General features: G+C 48.0%; 1 protein-coding gene and 1 non-coding gene across 2 annotated transcripts; both read right to left on the bottom strand.

Annotated features, from left to right (window-relative positions):
• Positions 1–662: 662 nt before the first annotated feature.
• LOC135813966 (uncharacterized) lies at positions 663–14,203 on the bottom strand. The gene is made up of 12 exons (XM_065327012.1): positions 13,731–14,203; positions 9,439–9,802; positions 8,996–9,119; positions 8,447–8,504; positions 7,748–7,925; positions 7,254–7,432; positions 6,131–6,166; positions 5,236–5,343; positions 4,842–4,886; positions 4,229–4,354; positions 3,544–3,657; positions 663–3,366 (listed from the first exon to the last, which is right to left on the bottom strand). The coding sequence occupies exons 1-12, from the start codon at positions 13,899–13,901 to the stop codon at positions 3,166–3,168; spliced, it is 1,704 nt and encodes a 567-aa protein (XP_065183084.1). The 5' UTR covers positions 13,902–14,203; the 3' UTR covers positions 663–3,165.
• On the bottom strand, positions 5,419–5,517 carry Trnay-gua (transfer RNA tyrosine (anticodon GUA)). Its single transcript has 2 exons — positions 5,481–5,517; positions 5,419–5,454 (listed from the first exon to the last, which is right to left on the bottom strand). It is a non-coding gene; the product is annotated as a tRNA-Tyr (tRNA).
• Positions 14,204–17,450: the final 3,247 nt, after the last annotated feature.

Below are 17,450 nucleotides of genomic sequence, written 5' to 3'. Positions count from 1 at the left end.
TGGATGAAAGCAGGAAGAGTTGCAAGCGTCCGTCACCAGGGGAGCTAGTACAGCCCCGTGTGATGCCATTAGTGAATTCAGCACACCGAAGAAATCCAAAGAAGCAGCATGGCGGCTTGGTAGAGCAGCTTGTCATGGCCATTCAGGATACTACTTTTCCGGCGTGCATCCGTCAGGTGTCGTAGGATTGGCAGTTATAGGAAGGCGAGGGGTGAGTACAGCCGTACCATGGCATCGCTGGATGCCCTTCAACACCCTCTCCAGAAGCCACGCATCTACTAAGGGGCCGGCAAACCCATTCTCAAGGTGGGCTTTATGCGCCGCACTCGCATACACAGATACAGTTCAGGGCACGCTGATCATAGTTCACGCATGAATGTGTGTCCAGGAACGATGACTCGGGCAGCAAAAGTGAGCTTCCCCAGGAGGGACTCGAGTTGACGCTGGCCGATGCTGCGCTCGCTGATAGTAGCCATGAGTAGCGCACGGATCTCGGACAGCTTGTCCTCTGGTAGCCGCAGTCTAGGAAAATACCAAGGTCAATGATGGTGATGGCCCTCGAGCTGGGATGGAGCAAAGAGGAGTGCCGAGATACGTGAATGCCCGGAGGGGGGTGGTGAGTTGCTGGTTGGCTGCAGCCAAACCAGTGGAGATATCGAGAAAGTCATCGAGGTAATGAAGCCGGTGATCTATAGCAAACTCGTGCTGCATGATCCAGTTGACTGCTGTGGCTACTGAGTCAAAGACGGCTGGGCTGGAGCGGAGGCCGAAAGGCAGAAAGCGCTCGTAGTAGTAGGAGCCTTCCCAGCGAAGTCCTGACGGCGGACTGGGATCTGCCGAAATGCACTGCGTACATCGAGCTTGGACAAATACACAGGCTGTGGGCATGACATGATGATGTTGATCGCGTTGTCAATGCTCGCGTAGTGCAGAGAGAGCGGCTCGGCAGGAATGCTGTCGTTCGCGCCGGTGCCTTCCGGACTAGACAGATGGTGGATCATTCGCAGCTTGCCGTTCTTTTCGGGGATGGCACCAATACCAGAGCGGCGCATGAACTGAAATGGAGGTGACGGAAATGGGCCTGTGGTCTCGCTGCGGGCGCAGGAAGCAGCTAATTGCTCGGATATAAATGCCGAGTGAGTGAAAGCCAAGGGTAGATTATTAGAGAAAACCGAAATGTCGTGTTGGCCGGCAGATCCAAGAGTAAAGCCACGGCGCAGCCCATGGAGAACATACGCAACGCATTATTGATATGAGTGGTTACGTAACAGGCGGGCAAAGTGGTCAGCTAGCAGTGTGGTGTCTGCAGAGTGTATAGGGAAGAAGCTACGTACCGAGTCAAGCTATTCAGTAGCCATTCTGCTAGGAGCGGCGGGGTGGCCGATTGGCTCCGCGCTGCTGCTGGTTGCACATGATGCATGGGTGGTCCTTGCCACACTGGCTGCAGGTGTGGGAGAAGCGGCACGACGACGAAGAACAGCGACCTCCATTGAAGTTGCGGCAGATTTCTTGGCTGTCGCTGGTATGGTTGCGACCACTGGAGGTAAATGCTGCTGGCTTGGGGACGAAAAGGACACAAACCGCCCCTGGATGGGCCGTCTTACATTGAGCGCATTTTGGGTGTGCATGGCCTGTGACAGCTATCTGCCATAGGTTCACGTCGATGGTGTCCAACCTCTTCGTGCCTGGTTACTGGGCCACGAGCAGCCGCAGCTGGCGGTCGTACTCTACCCACGCGCTTGGGAAGAACTGGCGGTTAGCAGTCAGGATCAACTGCTGGTACGCAATCAGTTCAGCAGTTCAGCAGTGCGGTGTAGGGCAGCAGCCGTGATAACAGACATGTATGTGGTCCATGCCTCGAGCCGGGTAGTTACATGACTGTATAATTATCGTGAACCTTGCGACGCACCTGCTTCGCGTACGGTCATCCGACTCAACGATATTTAGCTGGCTATCGTTATTCGGGCTGTGCACCAGCCGGAATGTTGGGCCGGAAGTGTGCAAGAATTTCAGGCAACCAACTTGAAAAATCTACGAACTCCCCTCGCAAGATACGTTCTTGCACAGCCTTGGGCACAGCTGGTGCAGGTGGCTGATCGGGTGGGTTACAAGGGCTTGGCCTGGCGTAGTGACGGCAGCAGCCGCATTGCCTTGGCCTTGGGTGAGGAGCGGCACAATGCTCTCCGATAATAATAAAATGGCGGCCGACAAAGCCGACTACACCTCGTCACGTAGATCTACGGGAGCGCAGATCCCATGTTGAGCCCGCGTCACCTGAGCTGGCGGAGGAGGCATTGGTGCAAGTCGGGCTTCTGGGCTCGCGAGCCGTGTCCGCACTGTCATGTTGCTGGTTCTCCTGGCCGGAGCAGACCTCACTACCAAGGGCTAGTTGTGCCAGCAAACGGTCCTGTAAAATACTTTTACTAAGTTTCCTTTCGGATTCAAGCCGCGCTGAGAAGGCTCGCCGCGGGGGCTTGGCAAGGCATTGCCTTGACAGTGTCGACAGTTAGGTCAGACATACTGAAGAAATACAGTGTCGAGGTGACACTCGGGCTGGCAGCAAAGCTACGAAAGGAAAAGAAACACTGCTGAAGCACGATCCGTTGTCTGGAAGAGCACAACAGGGCAAGCAAGATTTGTTTTTCTTTTCCGCAAAATGGGCTGGTGCCATTTGTGATTACGCAGCAAAACAAAGCGCATGACGTCAGTCTTGAATGCAGTACAAAGCAATGCAGTGCAGTGTGTGCGCTAGTTCGGATTGTTGCTAACAAGTACTAGCACAGCTAGTACACCATTATTTATAAACGAATTGATAAGGACAAAAAAACTAGTCAAGTGTCCCCCCAAAGTATATACAGTGTACTAAATATGCAGTTTCTTGCGCCACGGAACGTAATGGGCCGAGAACCAAGTCCTGTTGGATGCACACATATATTTGATCTCGCCTGGCGATTAGTCGAGATCTCGTTTCTCAGAAAGGTGACCGCTGATCGTATGCTAACACGTGCTGTCAGCTTGGTTAGTGGGCGACTGAGACATCCATGACCGCTGTAAACGAGGTCAATCACCAGAGGAATTTAGCAGTTCTAAATAGTTGATCGCGGAAGTAGATTAGTAGACCTGGATGCCGGCGGTCCATGAAAGAGCTAGAACAGCACTTTCTCCTTACAGCTCAGCAGTGGTGTCGATAAGAGGCTTCTGCAGGAGTACTTCCTTTGGAATGCCATAGATGCTCAGTAGCCATTCTCTGAGAATTTGAACGTCGCCCAGCTCCGGGAGACGCACGGTACGTGCCTTCAGCGCGGCTTTGATCTCGTCGAACCTCTCGTGCGCCCGCTGCAGCAGTGCTTCGTAGCCAAATTCCCCCTGCCAGGCACATATACACAGAAAACGCTTAGAGCCATTCATGATGATGCGTATTGGGAACATGTGCAAAGGAGACTTACTTTTCAAGACTGGTCGGTAGATTCTTATCTGACAGCGAAAACACTACACCAAGACAAGAGTTACGCAATATTGCGAAACAATTATTATGCAATGTACCTCCATAGGTCCTGTTCGAATTCGTAAGATGAAGTCTCTCTCCTCGCCATCGACCTGTACTTTAGGACCCTCGCCACGGCACAGCCTCTCCAGCTCACCAAGCTTATGATAGATCTACATAGCACATTGAAAAGTAAACACCAGATGACATCAGCCGTTCAATACTGTCACCACCGCAAGACAACATGTTGCAACTGCAGGCAGATATCCGATTCGACTACAGTGAAGCTACAGTACCTCCAGGTACCATACACATTTGTGCTTTATAGCCGAGGGCACTCAACACCTGAGGTCTGATGACTGTACAGTAGAGCAACAGGTTCTCAAAAGAGTGCTTTATAGCGCATGGTGTCCCATGGTATTCCATGGTATCCCATGGTGTCCCATGGTATCCCATGGTATCCCATGGTGTCCCATGGTATCCCATGGTATCCCATGGTGTCCCATGGTATCCCATGGTGTCCCATGGTGTCCCATGGTATCTCATGGTATCCCATGGTGTCCCATGGTATCCCATGGTAAGTTATATATCCAGGGCAATTCACATAACTATACCAAACTGTTATGCTACTATGTGTGTACAAGCCATTCCTGCATACACGCGACATCATCATTTCATTATTCACCAGTGAGTGTGCATAATCTGCACTGAGGACGGTGCTGTCACTGCAGTTAGACTACTTACATGATACAGGACTTTGCTGGGCGTCTTCTGCGGCTTCTTGAGGAAGTCAAAGTGCTTGTCGACGTAGCCGCAGTAGTTGGTGATGACCTTCTCCGACAGCAGCTTCATGCGATGTGTTTTCAGGAACTACACGGCGGTGCATGTTGTGATGAGAAGCACAGAGAAACCAGGCGATATGCCCAGCACAACGTTACCGTAATGAAGGATCAAGGGCGCCGGGGAGTTGACACGCTCCATTCCGGTCATGTCAGTTACCGATACAGGTTTTTGTTGAGTAGCCAAAAAATGACACAGACCGTACGAAAAACGACGAGACACAGCTCTTTGCAAAGCCTTACTTCGGTCTAATTTAGGCTTGATGTTGAAATCAGTTGGACTCAACACTGCACATTGGGAAACACTAAAAAACTGTCCGAATTTTGTGAAGCTGGATGGAAAAATTATATCATGGGTCTTTGACTTTTCTTGTCCCAAAATTTGATAGGAAAAATTATATGGACATTCATGATCAAGAGATTTGGCAGGAAACATTGCGGGACAATCGAACATTTCTGCCAGAAGAAAACCAAGTATCTGCTGTTTTTTTCTGAAATGGATTGTCCGGGAAACTGACCTGGAAGTGCTTGCTCTCGTACAGGAGATCATTGGTGAACAGCATCTACACAGCAACAACAAATCATCATACAATCATGGAGTGATCTCAAGCTGTACCCATGCAGCAATCTACATCAGTCAATCTTTCAGAAATCCTGTGTAGTATATACTGTTGACCCTGGTCATGCTACATTGTACTCGTACGTCTGTTCCACTCGGCTCCCACACCCTTTGATCAACTCTTCAAAATCAATTGATCCAAAGCTTACACCACTACCCAAAAAGGTTTCTTGGCTACAATTCCTCACAAAAAATAATAAAAGTTCTATCCAAACTTTCGGGCCAGGTCCTGAGGAAAGTGATCCCAATCAATCAACCTATCCAAACGCCTAATAATCGACATACAAACTGACCTGTATCACCTCTACACCACCGTGTAGCAATGCCTCGACAAACTTCGATGCTTCATACAGGGCAATATCTCCACTGTCAAGCTTCTTGCCACGGTTGTCCAATACTGTCTGTGCATGCAATAGAAACCAGAGAAAGAAATGTATTCGTGGAAAAAAAGAGCAAGAGAAAAAAAATGCAAAAAATCCTTCGAGCCGGATTCGAACCAGCGACCTAAAGATGACTGCACATCCCAGTGATGCGCGCACTACAGTCTTCCGCTCTACCAACTGAGCTATCGAAGGAGACACACACTGCATATGTGCATACCCTACATGACAGTCACGGTCATATTGTAGCAGTAACGCTGCTGTCGGGGTTTAGCAGTGTTGTGTGGTTTGCGGGAATGTTTATGCACCCCGGATAGATGACTCTGATGCTGTGTGACTGCACTAGTTCTACTAGTACTTGAAAAGCACTTTGGTGCACAAGGTTCCGTGCACAATTGCCGCATTGCAGTGCATCCTGTGAAAAACCAGGTGGAGGACGTATTTTTCAAAGTTACCAAAAATAACTAAATTAACCTGGGGGGGGGGGGGGGGGGAGGGGGGGGGGGGGAGTAGATATGTTTGAGGGAGTTGAAACAAGGAAAGTCTGACGAAAAAGCTGACTACCACCACCACCAGTACTCCAAGCAGGGCCATCACTTTCGGTCAGCAGTGCTCCACCACTAAGCTACGGTATAGGCGCTATCCCAGCAGAGACTGTTCAACAATTTTATCAGACTTCACAAATATTTACAGCGCGGAGTCTTTTCGCTGCCAATTGTTAGCCAGATGCTGCATTTAATTTCATTGACGTTATTCAGTACAGTGGATACTGGATACGGCATCAACCACTGAACAATAGTGCACATACCTTGCGTTGAACTTGATTGTAGTCGCGCACATATTCCTGTTTGCAGAACCAGAAAATTGAAACAGAGAAATCATCAGTTTTCGTAACATAGCAGGAAGAGAATGATCTACAATACACCATGTACTACAACCACCGTGCCTAGTCTAAGAAGAACCAAAGCTAGTCATGATGATGCGACAGTCTTACACAGTCACAGTCTGTCATGTCTATAGTCTCAGCGTGTTCTACCACCACTACTAATAACATCACAAGTCACACTCAATAATCATAAGTCGCACCCCTTCTTCAACCTTGGGCTTTAGAGTGTAAAAAGGTGCAACCTATAATTATAGCCAAGGATTCATTTATAAGAAAGAAAATAGGGCCAAAGAGCTACAAGTTACGCTATAATATCCATTAAGACCACCAGTTACTTTACAATCAGCTCATGTGATAACATTGCACTGCATTAACCAACGGACTGACGTTCTACACCTAACTGGCGATCAGCTCTAGCACACCTTGGATGCGCACTCCAACAGCCTTCGAGCTTGGAAGGTTCTAAGTTATAGAAGTTACGGAAATAACACAGGGAGGGGATCCTAGAGCCACACAAGTTGTGTAGTATGTTGCTATGCGTCCTTCAATTGTGGCTTGACCGTTTTGTCTGATGGTCTTACCAGTATCGTCCTCGACATACATGTACATCTGCCAATGTCCTTCACAGCTGACACTTTCAGCTCGTGCTTGTCTTGGTTGTGCTCACCTTACCCTCCTTATGTTATTCCTATAACTTAGAACCTTCCAAGCTGGAAGGCTGTTGGAGTGCGCATCCAAGACGTGCTAGAGCTGATCGCCAGTTAGGTGTAGAACGTCAGTCCGTTGGTTAGTAGCATGCAGTGCTATCGCATGAGCTGATTGTAAAGTAACTGGTGGTCTTAGTGGATATTATAGCATAACTTGTAGCTCTTTGGTCCTATTTTCTACTTCTACCTATAACTATAGTATATTCAGAGAAAGCGGGGGTACATGTACTAACGGTATCACAGTTCACATTCACAACATCACGTGTAGACATCACTGATTGGAACAACCTATTCCTTGAACCATGATCGCAGCTCTTTAACGGTTATACGCAGCTTACCTTTCTGCTGATGGCATAGATTCCGAGAAAATCATCATCACTGCTTGCAACGTTCAACCGGTACAGTTTGCTACCGGTGATAGTCATGAGCAGCAGGTGTGATGGGTCAACTGCAGCAATATTCCCACCGTGCTGTGTGAGCAGTGACTGTGCACGTTCCACGTCTTCACTGCCCGCTTCTGTGCACAACGAAGAGCGAAGCATTACACAGGAAAAACTCTCTCCCCTCTGAGACGAACTCAGTCTCTATTTCCAGTCTCAGTGAAGAATGCCACTATCCTGTTCTCATCCCCCCCCCCCATATCTTCCCAGAAATAAGGCGGTTAAGCCCAACAGAAAAGTCAATTCGAAATCATAACTTCACCAACGAGAAATTGACCGTTTGCCAGCCTCGCGGACGACCAGCTTCAATCACCGATTTGAGACAATACTAGGCATTACTCGGTGAGCATCAGGCTAACACACTGAATAGAATACGTGACACATACACATACCTTCTATCTCCGGTAGCTGCAGCCCGTCAAGTCTCATCACTTCCAGACACGTGAGGCAAGACTCTCGTAGGTGGCTGGAAATGTGCCTCTCTAGACCTTCGACTTTCTGTGAGTCCGTCCGCAGTTGCTTGAGGTGCTCCTTTACATTCGTGATGGACAGTGGCACTTGCAACTTGGCCTGGTTTGGTAGCAGACATAGTTGGAAAGAAACTTTTAAAGAACAGGAGCGACATCTGGGGATAGAAGTGCCATGATCATCCACTACTAGTAAAGAATGAAAAGAATGTTGTATACAGCAGGGTTCTAGCCAAGGGGGGGGGGGGGGGGGCAGCAGCCCCTACTCTGTTTGCGCCCCCCCCCCCCCCCCGTGAAAAAGTGCCGCCCCATACTTATTTTCCGATTTTCGTGCTTTTCATGCAATTCAACGAAAATGCAGTCGAAAGTCATTTTAAATGGTTCATAAAGGCACATTTGTCTGGGGCGAAGTCGGGGATTCGCCCCATACGTTGCATTTAGCGTGGCAAGACAATACATGTGTAGGAAAGTGGGAAATGGGTTACGGGGGTAGCTGTTTCCCATGCCCGCCCCCCTACTATTTCGACCTGGCTAGAACCCTGATACAGGCAGGGTCGTTTAAAAAATTAGAGAAGAATGAAGATACACTGATGATATATTCACAGGGCCATAATTCGTACTCACCGTTAATTGCTCGGATGTCAGCTTCTTGTCCAGTATACACATGGAGTACATCAGTAACCTGTGAACAGCAAAATCTAGGGATTCAAATTACAAATGCCAGTGCCTTGAAGCTTGGAAACAAAATTCAACCTTGTAAACCTGGAATCCCATGCATTACAACGTAGTCCGTAGCTTTACTGGGTATACGTGCCTGAGCGTCAGTTACTACGGAATGTTATCCGGCAGAAGTGAGTGGCCATGAATGATGATCTGCCGCATTGCACTCGCTGGCCCCGGCATTTTAGTATATGTACTGCCTGTGTCAACTTGAATCTTTTTGAGGAGCAATTAGACAGGCTGCTTGAGTACTGTGTAGTTTGGGGAAAGGAGGCCTATTTCACAGCTATAGGCCCTGTGTGCTGGCAAACGGTACTGCTGAACATTTGAGCAACTCAGACCCTTCTCACTCAGACCCTTCTCACTCAGACCCTTCTCACTCAGACCCTTCTCACTCAGAGCGGGCAGTCACAGTGTAGGAATGATGCTGCACCCGGTGGCCGACTGTCTCACCTGTGTTCGGTTGCGCCAGGTGCGAGTGTGACTTCCCCGGTCTCGGCAGAGGCATCCTTCTTTCCATCCTTTGCACGTCCTGAGAGAAGAGACTCAAGCTGTCCCAGGCTACGATTGAAGAAGTCTGGTAAAAATATAAGAACATAGCACCAGTAACCGAAGTCCTATAAAATCAAGGACAACATAGAAAGCACAGAGTGTTGCCCACGATCTTGAACCCCATAAAATAACGTTATCCTGAGCAACGCACCTCCTCGCTCCAGAACATACTATCTCCGCGCTGAGCATAACTACACATTGAAGCCCAGTGCAGTAGAGCACTGCTGTTATACTTGAGGTGTGGGTGTGAGCAGACACAGCAATTATAAAATAGTACAATGCACTACGCAGTTGGCGTCCGTGCCCAAAATACTGAAAACAATAATGATCTCTCTTGCATTTACCTTTCGATGCAAAATCGTCCCACGCTACTTGACTTCTCAGTGTAGATAACACAGCATCACGGTGCGCATCTACCTTGTCAAATGCCAGCAGTGTCTCCACAAGACGCAGGTTACAGCGCATGCACTCCTCTAGGTAATGACCCAGCTCGAACACTTGCATCCACGGCTCAACGTACGTGGTCCGGAACAACGCGTTCGGCTTGAGCGTCGTGTCGAAGACGTCTGCGTCGCGTGCAGCAACAACCACAACCAACTGTGCGTCTGGCAGTGTTTGTGGTGGCTGGTCTCCATGGCAACATGCCACCGGAGATGCTAGTGACACCAGCAGTACGGCCTTGCAATACGGCTGGCAGAGTTCGTTGACCTAATCAACACAAACACAATTACACACACTCAACACACACACACACACACACACACACACCATTGGCTATGGTTCAGCATCACACACTATTAGGGTCCAGCGGATAATGCCGGCATTATATTCGGCATTATGAGAGTATCCGAGCATCAGAGCATTATGGAGCATTAGAAAGGAACAAGACGAGCATTATGTGAGGTTTGAGCGGCATAACGAGTTTCTTAGTGGATAATGTCGGAAAATATAAGGTTTTTGACAACAATCGGCTAAAGTCATGAGGTGCAACGCCATGTATTGTACCCGCACATGACTTTGTGATTGTGTAGACACGTAACATCTTTGGCACCAACGCTACATTTACCTGACTACATACATGTAATGCCATTGCTACATCAAGTCTTTATGTAGCAATGTGGTCAGGTAAATGTACAGGCGCAGGGCCTGCTCTAGACATTCAACACAGCCCGGTCAGAGTGTACCTGGCGCATGCAGGCCAGCCGGGTCAAGCCGGGTCAGATCATCCGGCAGAAAAACAAACAAAAAGCCTGCTCAAAACTTGCAACTGTGTCAAAAGCTATAGCCAAAGTTACGCTTTTGACTGCCTGCCCCATCGACTTTCAATGTCCTGACTTCCTGCTCGCCGCTGGCCAGATCGCGCTCGAACCAGTTGACCCCAGTTGACCCTAGCCGAGTTTCTGTCGCTTGTAGACTGTAGTGTACTAGCAAGAGTACATACCAAGACCCTATGCAGAGCTGGATCAGGCGTTGCACACTCTGGGGGGTTATGTACTCTTGGTACTAGTGTGTACGGTTGCGCTAGATTTGCAACAGATGGGATCCGCGAGTCGTAAAATACCGGTATTTTAGGAATCCATTGTAAGTAAGTTTGAGACATTTTTCAGCCGGGTCAGACTGGACCCGGTGCTATCTGTTCAGCCAGGTCGTGCAGTTCCCCAGCCGGGCGCGTGACCCGGCTGACCCGGCTCTCCAGCAGGCCCTGAGGCGATGTAGCATGCCCAAATTACAACTGAGGCTGTTACACAGAATCCGTAACGATGATTTACGAGGAGTTCTTTTTTTTAGAAATCATGGAGAGCCATGGAGGAGACTAGACGTACGCGAAGTGAATATCAAACAGACGAAGAGGAGATTTCCTGTTATGCCATAGGCTCTGGCCAAAGCATCTCTACTATTCTCTAGCGATACTGAAGTAAACACTGATCCATTGAAAAATTTGGACCTGGATGAAGGAGCGGCTATAAACAGAAAGAACTTGTTCCAAACAACTACCTTTGCCAAGTCCAGCTCAGCAGGCTCGAAAAGAACTAGAATTTCTCATGGACGCGATACCAAGTCGATTTGAGTGCTCAGGAGCGCGTGTCTTACTTTCCTGGTGAAGCACATACAGTTCGTCGTGGACGATTGTAATGCAAGGCCTACAAGTACAGTCAAGTGCTATCAGAAAAGAAGAGTATTATGGCCAACTATTTGTCTCCACGGAACCGCAGGAGAAGAAGACAGCGCAAGCAGAGAATGTAGAGCGGCAAAATAACTTCTGACCACGTGTTTTCAGGATTTCCGCAAATGGGAGGGATCTCGATCTGAGATTGTCCGGCTCTCAGGAACTGGCCTCACGTGAGGTGTTTCAGATGAAGACATTTTTCACAGAGTGGAAGCAGTGACAGCTTGTCTGCAGGCATGAATACAACTTCCCATGATAGGCTTCCAGCATGCAAATGATCACCAGCAATAATGGTTTCACCTCTCACTACATGGATAAGCAAGGTAAAAGATTTGATACACCCACTGTTCAGCCACAGCCCTGCATCAAAGTTGCAATGGAGAGCAGCCAATGGAGGCGCGATCATGTCTTATAGTGCTAAGAAGTGGTGGAGTTCGTGAGAGATATTGTAGCAGCTTCAGAGGCAGATTGGCTAAATGCATCCTTTCCTGGAATTAAGTTTGACAATGTGCAGCATTTCTTCCATTTTTGTTCCAAACCTTCCAAACCTTCCCAAGTTGTACATTGTACTGTTGAGATACCGAATTCAAATAAATCAATACCATACCAACCAAGAGCATTATAGCCCTTGTTGAAGCATTATAATCAGCATTACAGGGTAGTTTTTGGAGCATTATGATTAGCATTATACAAACATTTTCGGAGCATTATCCGCTGGACCCTACACACTACTGGCTATGGTTCAGTAACATTTGTATCATTCAAGGTGGAACTTTGGCATACAATCAGCATTTCAGAAGCTGTAGTCATGGAGCCTACAACGCAGGACTATACGTAGTGTTCGCCAGATGTTCCCAATTGAAGCCGTTGTGATATCCCGGAATTCCAGGGAACAATGACTTTCCATGTCATTCTCTCCAATCCGTACTATATGCTTCCATGACATCCTTTGGAGTGCCCATAGGACACAGGCTTAGGCTGCGTGTACACGACAACGAACGGCAAGTTTTCCGTTTTCAATCCTGTGTTTTTCACCGGCACCTTTACGTTTTGGTACGTTCACACGATCAGAGCTGATCTAACCTGCTCTCTGTTTGTATCGTTTTGCGTGTCTACATGTACATGGACGCGAAGGATTCAAGAAAGTTCGTCATGTGAGCAGTGTTGTTGTGTGAGCAATCTGATCACCAATCACAATGAAGTAATAGTTGACAACACTCCTCGTGACAACACTCCTTACACGACGAACATTCACGGATCCGTTGCGCTCCATGTAGGCGTGCAAAAATGATCCAACCGTGATCGTACTGAGGCCCAGCAGGCCGTTCGACAGTTCACACATACATGTACGAATTTTCCCGGCAGAAGGTTTGTGTTTTCAAACCCTTCCACCGTGGCAAGCGTTTTGGTGTACAACTTTTGCGTATTGCTCCACGTACCGTGTAAATGAACCATTTAATTCCCGTAGCTATGCAGAAGACGTTACTTCAGTAACGTCTGGCGCTAGCCAGGGTCCACACAGCTTTAATTTGGTATTTGTGTGTTTGTTTGTTTGTGTCACGCCTGGCGCTATCCCGTATCTGTCCCGTACCGTACCGTACCATCAAACACAGCTGGCCACATACAGCTGGCCGCAATATTCAAATAGGGCTTTCAAACGCAAGATCATAACGTGAAGCAACTTGGAAGAATGGGTATGAATGCGAAGTGTATGGGGGAATGCATGTAGGGCGATAGTGCGGGTTCGAATCCCAGGATATGCCTGAAAAAAATAGGAGAATTGAAAAATTTATAACATCCCTGTGCTTTTTTTGACGTCATCAAGGCGGTAGACGGTGTCGTATTACCCTCGATCGTACCTGTCCCGTACCTATCCCGTACCATCAAAGACGGCTGGCCACAATGCATATTCAAATAGGGCTTTCAAATGCAAGATCATAACGTGAAGCAACTTGGAAAAATTAGTATGTATGCGAAGTGTATCGGGGGATGCATGCAGGGGGCGCGATAGTGTGGGTTCGCATCCCAGGTTATGTCTTAAAAAAAAAAAAAAAATTTTAACATCCCTATGCTTTTTTGTCTAGGTTATCAAGGCAAAAAAGCATAGCGTAGGGCCCTGAGCTTCCAAGCTCTCTCGTATCCGAAAGAATTTTGTTGCGTTTTCATCCCCAGCGTTGCCGGGTAAACGCATCCGCTCATCCAAATGTGGAGGAGAAGAGCACGTCATTATGAACAACTTCTCTCACAAACACTCAGTGTGGTCCAGCTGCTTCGGAACAAGACCATTCAATTCAGCGTCCAGAAGACCATGGGTTCTTTAGATTTTGATTTTATCCTGAAGCTGACTGTGCCCGGCTTAGCGGCTGTATGGGAGAATTGCGAACACTACTAATTAATAGGCGTCTGCCTGTAGAACAGATCATGAAATAAGAGCTGACTCCATTAATTTTTTTAATTTAAGAACCTCACCAGTTTGTGAATTTCACTTCTCCGGTGTGTATTATCTGCCTCCTTTCCCGTTGTGGCTGCTTGCATCGACTCCAGGCACAGTCCATGGACTCGAGCCAGACATCGCCTACCGCTTTCTGTTGACTTTATGAAGTCAGGCAGCGACGCTGGGCTGACGCTAACGTCCGCCATGACCTGATCATCAAGCTACGACGTCCCTCCGGCGGCTGACTTGTCCTAGGGTTCCCCAAACACAACACAACTAAAAAGGCGCGGTCGGTCTCTCGATCAAATCCTGTTGCAGATAAACAACCAGTGAAACTTCTACAACAACAACAACAGATACCGGTATGAATTTTCGAATCCGACAAATAAAGAAGATTATCTAATAGGGTCCCTATGTCAGTGACTAGCAAGAGTAGTGCTAGTACCGGTAGTATGTTTCCGACAAAGAAACAGCTAGCATTTTTATAAAACAATTACAAGGTTTTCAGATTTGCTAGATGGGGGCCGGCCGGGCCGCGGGATGAAGTCGAACTCGATGCATCGATGTCGATGATTTGTGTGTCGTGCCGTCACGTGCGCGCGGGCGTGAGTGACGAAAATAATCATGAAATCTCTTGAGAACGCAAATCTCTCATGCACACTTTTCTCTGTTCTGATCTGGTTGCTTTTGCGTTTGTTTGCTGATTTTTTTTGTTTTCTTTTGTTTTCTTTCTGGACACGGCCAGCTGACGCATGACGCGTCGACGTGACGTGATCTGACGTACCTGGCTGGCCTCCCGCGTCTGGCACGTGCACTTGCCGTGTTCGGGTTGGTTGTCTTGTCCGGACGAGTGCGGACTTGTCGATCGCGTGACTGGCTTAATAGTACTTTTCATTGAAACAACTCGCGGAGGACGACTCACTCGTCCTATCATGAGCGGTATTCCTCCGACTTGGTGGTGATTTCGAACCTCAACTAATACTTGGCTCAAGCCAAGGAGCAAGGCTGGCAAGAAGATCCCGAGCTGCTGTTGAGGACTCATCATCTCCTGGTTGAGGACTCATCATCTCCTGGTTGTGGACTCATCTCTTGGTTGTGGACTCAGAACGGTCACTGCTGTTGATTACCACCGTGGTCGCTGAGAGGTTTAGTCAGTAGCGCCGGTTCCATGTGTGTGAGGCTACTTTGTGCTACAAGCCTAGGTAATCAGGCGGACAGGCAGCACTCACTCAGTGCCGGACTGGAACAGTAGCAATATGGCAACACGTACAGGTAGTTCAGCAGCAGAAGTATCAGGAGGTCAAAAGTACAGCGTTGAGCAAGGCGAGAAGAAGCTCGTCATCACCGAAACGTCAACAGGAGAGGTGGTGGCTGAGTTTGAATGGCCCACACCTCCACAGGATAGTAGGGAGGATAATCCTGATGGCCCTGGTGCTACATCTAGGTCATTTCCACAGTGTTTAGCGTGGAGTGACTGGCTTGATCAGACCACATTACTCGTGCTCTTCAGCAGGACATTACGTGGTTATGACGTCATTAGCAAAGAGGAAGTATTCAGCGTCCCGTTAGATAGTTACTTTGAGACGGGAGTCCTGCTGCGCGACCGTAAGTCTGTGGTGGTAGGAACTGGAGAGGCGGTGGAAGCATGGGACCTGTCCAATCTGAGGAACGGCGGTGCCAAGCGTCTTCCGCTCGAGTACGTTCATGACGAGGCGTTTCAACCAATGGAAGGTGTAGAGTTTGGGTTTGCCATGCTGCCTGGCGGTCGTCTGGTCGACCTGGAGGTGCGTGACGGCAAGCGTAGCTTTGTGATTTGGTCGGTGTGTGATCAGACTGTACTGGATGTGATTCCGTTCCCTTTCCCCGACACGTTTCAGCCAGAATATTGCAACCTGGTCAAGGCCGAGACGTTGATGATTGGAGATTATGCTGAGAGCCATTATGCGTACAATCTTCAAACCAGACAATGGCAGCCAGTCAACGACTTGGGAGAGGAACCCGAAACTGAGGACGACAATGGAGACTGGCCAGACATCTCCTATTTCTGGAAGCTAGCGGATCTCGGAGGAGGATACTTTGCGTCCCTGCCGAAAGAAGCATTCCCGGCTATCGTCCATGTGTGGGATGTCAGCATTGGCTGTCGAGTTGCTAACTTCAGGATCGGAGTAGACCCAGCTGATAAAGTCGAGCGAGAATCCGACGATATAGTTACGGTGATCGCTGGCTCCGAGAAGCAACGATGGAGTATGCTCACATCTAAACAAGTGGACTGATGTCACATGCACAGTTCGGCAAACTTAACTCGGACCATTTTAGTGTCAATTCTTTTCAAAAATGGAATTCTATGATGATGTGCAAGTGTATGTCGAAGTTCACCTCACAATGAACTGCATCATGCAGGAACTCCATGTTCTTGAAGACTCGGCTTGTTACTGTCCTGAATTCCTATTTTCAATATGCTTCAGAGTCATACAGATTGTATCACTCAACAACTACCGGTACTCATATGCAGCCGGTGGTATTAGCTTCCCCTGAACCTCAGAAACATATTGTACATGTATAACTAGTATTATAAGTCATGCACGATGTAGACCATTTCCTCATTGCACACTAGTAGCCCTGTCATTATTGTGGAATTTTCATAACCGTGACACTTGAGAATACAAAGGCACTCAACCTGCGTACATACATGTATGTACATGTCTAATCTCCAAAGTGAAGTCGTCTTTGAATTGAGGACAGCTTTGGGCTAATTTTAAGTACACATGTACATCATATCAACACGTGACTAGCACCATGAAGTCTAAAGCAAAGTAGAGTCGCTTCAAGCAGTATCATCGCTATCCTTCATTGTGAGTTTCGAAATTTGATCTGGCGAAATGAATCAGTGAAGATGAGACATGTCTTGAACTCAGGACCTCAAAATTAGCAATTATGATAGCATTGTATAACCAAGGCTAGCTGGTTGAACTCAAGAATTACACGTACGTAATTGCAAAATCGAAAACCCTCTCTCGCTCTCTCTCATGGCAGCCAGCTACAGAGATTATGGCGTGGAGCACTGCAATAATATTGTACTGCTTTGCATTGCCAAGATCTCAGCAACAGGCCCCTGACAAATAATGCACTGTGACATGATTGTGCAAACCAGATTCCTCAACTCCTGGTACACATGTATTCCTTCCACAATGTGCACTCTCCATAGACAAGATACTTGTAAGTGGTGGATGAGAAATCAAATGGGCCTGGGAGACATCTGAGGCATCACTGGCATCAGTTCTAGATAGCAACAATACTGAACTGGACAGTACAATCTTAGGTTGTAGTGCTGCCACCTTAGTTAGCACCTTGACTCCTTGGTCGACCGGTTTCCAATATGCAGCAGCGTAGCAGATCAGCATGTCTCTATGTGTTATGACATACTGCTGTCCAGAGCAGGCTACATTGTACGTGTTCAATTGGGACATTCCGCTGAAGGAAACAAGAAAGAAATCGAATCATACAGGTCAAAAGATTACGCCATTACTTGAGGTGTCCTGTACACGTACAGAGCAGGAACCCTACACATGTGTATGTATGACAACAAGCGTATGCATTGTACGTGTATACCCCAGGTTATGGTGGTGCAGTCTTGATCAGGGAGCCAGAAAAATTAATGTTATAACCCCCAGTCGCCTGGGGGGTTATAACATTTTCTGGCTCCCTGATCAAGAGTGCACGACCATAACCCGGGCACGACTCTAGGCACCATATAG

This window comes from Sycon ciliatum, chromosome 4 (assembly GCF_964019385.1).
Source record: "Sycon ciliatum chromosome 4, ocSycCili1.1, whole genome shotgun sequence".
Lineage (NCBI taxonomy): Eukaryota > Metazoa > Porifera > Calcarea > Leucosolenida > Sycettidae > Sycon > Sycon ciliatum.
The sequence above is the reverse complement of the archived record's forward strand: the minus strand, read 5'-3'. Positions and strand labels throughout refer to the sequence as shown.

Excerpts from the sequence above, each read along its gene's own strand:
- LOC135813966 (XM_065327012.1), bottom strand. The coding sequence starts at position 13,901 with ATGGCGGACGTTAGCGTCAGCCCAGCGTCGCTGCCTGACTTCATAAAG. Across the intron at positions 8,505-8,995 it reads CCTGGCGCAACCGAACACAG|GTTACTGATGTACTCCATGT; the intron begins GTGAGACAGTCG and ends TGCTGTTCACAG. Across the intron at positions 3,367-3,543 it reads TTCGAACAGGACCTATGGAG|GGGGAATTTGGCTACGAAGC; the intron begins GTACATTGCATA and ends TGTGCCTGGCAG.